Source organism: Morone saxatilis, unplaced genomic scaffold, assembly GCF_004916995.1.
Source record: "Morone saxatilis isolate NCDOM2014 unplaced genomic scaffold, NCSU_SB_2.0 Contig11, whole genome shotgun sequence".
Lineage (NCBI taxonomy): Eukaryota > Metazoa > Chordata > Actinopteri > Moronidae > Morone > Morone saxatilis.
In genome coordinates, this window is record NW_023339663.1 from 18,369,332 (window position 1) to 18,374,710 (window position 5,379).

At 41.0% G+C, this 5,379-nt stretch overlaps 1 protein-coding gene across 1 annotated transcript; it reads left to right on the forward strand.

Moving 5' to 3' along the window:
* The first annotated feature begins 515 nt into the window (after positions 1–515).
* On the forward strand, positions 516–5,167 carry cgref1 (cell growth regulator with EF-hand domain 1). Its single transcript, XM_035682075.1, has 7 exons — positions 516–731; positions 1,441–1,540; positions 1,687–1,755; positions 2,956–3,029; positions 3,338–3,462; positions 3,585–3,686; positions 3,944–5,167. The coding sequence occupies exons 1-7, from the start codon at positions 722–724 to the stop codon at positions 4,175–4,177; spliced, it is 714 nt and encodes a 237-aa protein (XP_035537968.1). The 5' UTR covers positions 516–721; the 3' UTR covers positions 4,178–5,167.
* Positions 5,168–5,379: the final 212 nt, after the last annotated feature.

Consider the following 5,379-nt stretch of genomic DNA (forward strand, 5'->3'; position numbering starts at 1 on the left):
TGATCATGTGACTTATGAAATGTCCCAGATTTTTAGAGGGATGTGTGTCAGGGTAACAGTACTGAGTGAAAACCTGGGGACATGACTAAAATGTGTATTTAACTAACACATGCAATGAATTTCCGATGAGAAAATGTATTTCAGTCTAATAATAATAATAATAATAATAATAATAATAATAATAAAAAGAGTACAGTGAGAGTGGGGACTGCACAAAATCCTATTTAGTCAGTGCTGTAGGTAGTTTTTATTAAGGTTTGACATGATGTACCGACTAAAACAAAGTGCGGGACACTTTTCTTGATACTTTAATGTATAATACAGATACCTTCCATGTATCTCTACGCACCCTCGGCTCGGAACAGGCCCAGGTTCGGCGGAACGACCCTGTTAACAACCCGCTGCCCGCACTACCGGAATCCGCCAGTCGGTGAAGACGTGGCGTGGCGGAAAACCCGGAGAGAGGAGCACAAAGAGAAGCATCCTGCGCAAACTCACTGACACGACAGCGGCTGTTGTTCCACGTGGACCCTGTCATTGACCAAAACACTCCGTCTCCGTGGCAGCCGGGGAGCGCGCGGGCCGCGCCGTTGCGCAGTGCAGACTGGGAGGCACGAGCAGGGCGGTGCGGGGCGGTGCGGGGCAGAGGTGTTCTCCAGACATGAACCTGTGAACGGAAACCGGCCGGATTTAAAGCTGTGCTCCTGTCCACACATCAACTATGCAGACAGGTAGGCTCGTATGACTGTGAGTAGAGAAGCGCAGGCTGTGTTTGTCCAGCTGTTACACCTCAACGAGCCTCTCAGTGTTACTTCAGCTCACATATCTTTACTCCTAATGCATGGGTAGCTACTTAACGAGCCGACAACTAGCCACCATTAACTTTATATGTGTTTTAATGCAGGCCCGTAATGTCACAGCAGCGAGGCCACATGAGTTGATCAGAATGAGTCAGTGTACAGTACGCAGGCTGTGATAATGCTGCAGTCAGTTGTTGGGTCATGTGTGACTGTGAGCATCGAGGCTAGCATCGCTGCTGCTCCACATGAGGAAGCGGGTTTATATATAGCAGTCTGGCTGGTTTGTTACTCTGTGCAACATAATGGGGATGAAGCAGCGTACTGTACGCATCCCACAGCAGCATCTTAATCCAAATATGTAACACTGGAGACGCATGGACATACTCACTGACCACTGGGGACAGTGTGGATGGACTCTGCTGAGCTATATATAGGTTGGTTTGAACTGATTTAGCCATTATAGACCATAAGGTCCACCATGAAACTTGTGTTGTGACATGTAGATGTATTTAGGCTCTGAAACAGTAAACATGTGGAAAGTCCACTTTGTACACATACACATCTGTGTTAAAAAAGGCTCTTTTTTATTCATTCACATTATGTCCAGATGTGAGGTTATAACATGTCTATGTGCTTGTAGGTGTGTTCATGGAGTCTCACCTGGGCAGGTTGTTCCCATGTGTCCTGTTAATGCTCATACACTTGTGCCTGGCTGCACCGGGTCTACCTGGGACACAGAGGTAACTCCACCTCCTTACTTTCACTCTCTCTTTTCTACACATACCAGTATCATCAACAAACATAATGGAAATATCATCAAGAGCTGCAATATCATAATGTATAAATGATGTAATTTTATTTCCATCTTTATTTGTTTATCTCTCAGGGAGGAATCAGTAGAAGCCCGCGCTCATTCACTAGCCAATCCCTTTGGCTCTGGAGAGGAGGAACGCAGGTGAGTGACACCTGGACGATGTGCTGCTGTTACACGTCCGTCTCATTTTAAGCCATGAATTTGCTCTTAATTAATAATTCTATAATATTTTCAGAGGATGATAAAGTATGTATTACATGGAATAAAGATATTTATTGTTAGGGTTTGTTTTGTCAGATTACTGTACGATTTAGACGTCAGTGCTAAAACCAGAAACACAACATGCAAACCACATTCCTGACTTGTACAACGTGCATTGTGTTTTAGTGGACTAAGCAGCTGCTGTCTGTGGACTTTGGCTGCTGTGTTAACGATGTGGCCTGCACCATTCACTGATAAGATTACATGAGCAATAAGTTTTATGTTACAATTATGATTTTATCTTTCCTTCGTGGAGACAGAAAATATAGATTACCCTCACACATATTGTATACGATGGCTCACCCTTGTATCAGTACAGGAGTATGAAGTTGCTCATAATGAATTACAGGTTTGATTTATATCAGGGAACATGGGAGTATGTTGTTGGTGACGAAGTGGCTGTAATTTCTTTCCACTGGCTGATAAGACTAATGGATGTTTACACGGCTCCAGTGTAAGCTTAAGTGTATTGAGTGTACGGCCAGGCAGACGTTTGTCAGTTGTGTAGAAAAGCAATTGATCTGCGCCTCCCTAAAGTAACAATGCATATTGATTCACATTGAGACCTAGGTTCAATCTGGATGGAAACAAGGCATTTTGAGATACAAATATCTTAATTGTAAGATTGTAAGAATGTTACAGTATTTCAACCATTTTGCCATGGATGTGAGCACTCCTACTGGCCTGGACTAGAAAGCTCCTGATATAAACTTTGGTCAACAGTGTTTCGTTCTCAGCTATCTGTAACAGCACTGCTACGTATACACTATTACAGTGTGCCCCAAAGGGTGTCTTCTTTCCGTCTGCTTCATGTAAGATGTGATATGGTCGAGCTTTGCAAAACAGTTAAACCAACTGAGAATATCAGCAAATACATGAATAACCTTTCTTTAAACACAATGCTTTTTGATGAGATGGCACCTCCTCCTGGTATGTGGAGTCGTGTTAACTTCTCAGAATCACTACTTTACCTACAGGGCGAGTCAGCCTGCCTAAAATAAAAAGATCCCTCAGTGTGTAATATAATGTTAATCAGCAATGTTTTAGCGATTGATGTACTCTGTGCTGTGTGTAACACAGGTTGCTGCAAAGTTACATTCAATCCACTCTGAAGGATGACCAAGGAGGACCAGAAATCAGCACCTGGGAGCAAGGTAGACATCTCCACCTACTGGTGTGACACATACATCATTACCAAATGCACATACTCTAATTATATAGAGAGTTAAAATTATTTTCTGTGACTTTGGCATGTTGAATCTTAAGCTGTGCAAGAAAATTCCTATTCTTTATATCTGATGACTTGTGATTCTGGCGTCTTTGTCCAAAACCCTCAGTGTTTAACATTACTGCAGTTGTGTTTTGTGTGTATACAGTAAGAGAGTTTCACACTGTCCACCCTCTGCTGTTATACACATGTGTTTGGTATTAAACATGTCAGTCTTCTTCTGCTTTGTGTCAGAGGTATTCTTCCTGTTTCGTCTCTATGACTACGATCGCAGTGGGCTGCTGGATGGCTTGGAGATGATGAAGCTACTCTCTGACTATAACTCCCATCATACACCGGGAGCACAGGCCAATGAGCTGGTAAGGCGGAGTGGCTGCAGGTGTGTCTGTGCCGCGTGTTTGAACTGACATTGTATTTGTGTCTATTTGTACATACCTAACACTTTCACTCTCTGCGTGTGTGTCTGTGTGTGTCTGTGCAGGTGGTGTCTATGGTAGATTTTTTACTCCAGACTCAAGATATAAACCAGGACGGCATGTTGGCCCCATCCGAGCTGCTGTCCCCTTCATTACCTCACACACAGGTACTGTACATTTACACACTCTCAACTCTTATGTAATGTAATGAGTACCTTTAAGCCACAACAGACAAAATACAGTGACAATTCAATTCATTTCAAATTCTGTATTTTGTTTTTGTCATTAGATAAATGTAAAAATGATGTTATAATACCAAGGATGTGTGATGATGGGATGAGCATGCACATCTACTTACTTGATTCTCAGCTTTATTTGTGTGTGACTGCAATAACATTACCTTTTTTTTTTTTTACTTCACCAGGAGCAGGAAGTGGCAAACGCCAGTACTGGTGAGGAGAAGGCAGCAGCAGAGGAGGTTCATGAAGAGTTGAAGCCTCATGAGGAAAAACAACCTCAACAGGAAGTAAAGGCAGAAGAAGAGGAACTCGTAAAGCAAGTAGACGAACAACATGGACAACAAATCCCAGAAGTCCAAGCAGCAGAACAAGGACAGAACCACAAAGACCCTGTTCATCTGGGGCAACCGGAGATATGAAGGCTCACACACGCTGATTTCGTCCACACTATTATCTCGAGAGGACTGATATAATTAAACACTGCTCTCAACTGAGAGGACTTCTTTATTCCCACAGATGATCTTTCCCTTGATTTGAATTCTTGATTGAATCTTCTGAATCTGTTTCAGCTGACTGTGGAACATGTAGACGCTTGATAAATGGAAATAGGGATCTGTTGTAATTATTCCTGTCACTTTATTGAAAATGTTTTCTACAACAATTACTTATTGGTGTTAATTATTAATGCAAATATTTCTAGAGCTGTAAAAGGGACAGAAGTCCTGAATTCAAAATGCAATATTATCCATATTAGTAAAACAGAAGCCATCATTAATAGAGATTAATACGTTGCAATATTTTCATTCTTTTAATTGTATTTATTTACCATTTTCTGCCATACCTGATCAAAAAAATGGCATATTTTGAATGTATTTGAGTTTTTCAATGTAGCGACTGTTTCACACATACACTGATTGGCCTTATAGTGTCTGACCCGCCCTAGACTAGACTAAGATGACCTCTGTTTAGCCAGTATGATAAGGCCCACTGGAATTTAATTTGGTCTGTATGTCTGAATTTCCTCAGCCTAAACAATGACTTAAACCATTGAATGAATTAGGTTATTCAAAAAACACATCATCACTGGCCAAGTCTTACTTTCTTTTGAAGCACTTGAATATGATTTAGTCAAACTTTTGATGATAATGTGCCTGAATGAATTGGGAACCATGTAGTTACAGAACAGTGCTGTTTTCTTAATGTCTTACATCCTTCTACCAACAGTCTTTCATCTTCATAATTAAGGTCAGAAAGGCCCTGTTGAAGTAGATGTAATATGACGTTCACCCTTTATCTGCAAACTTCAAATCTGTTTACAGTATAGGGTTTATTATTTGTTGTATTGTTTTGTTTACCCCTTTTTAACCATTTCTGCATTTATACAGCTGGAGAAAATAAACATTTCTTTGTCCCTCTCCTTTTCTTTCTGTCTCCTGTTTGTATGATTGGTCAGAACTCACAACATAATACATACAAACAAACAGATAAATAAATAAAATAGAACAACTTTTTAAAGACTTGGCTTTGGGTAGTTGTACAACCTGTGAGCAGTTATCTTAGTTAGCTCATTAACTTTCACTGTTTATATTCCTCACATTGGTCTTCATCATCACCATCACTG

What these genes read in the sequence shown, in the direction of transcription:
- cgref1 (XM_035682075.1), top strand. An exon ending in TCTGGAGAGGAGGAACGCAG is followed by an intron (nt 1,756 to 2,955) that starts GTGAGTGACACC and finishes TGTGTAACACAG; the next exon opens with GTTGCTGCAAAGTTACATTC. An exon ending in GAGCACAGGCCAATGAGCTG is followed by an intron (nt 3,463 to 3,584) that starts GTAAGGCGGAGT and finishes GTGTCTGTGCAG; the next exon opens with GTGGTGTCTATGGTAGATTT.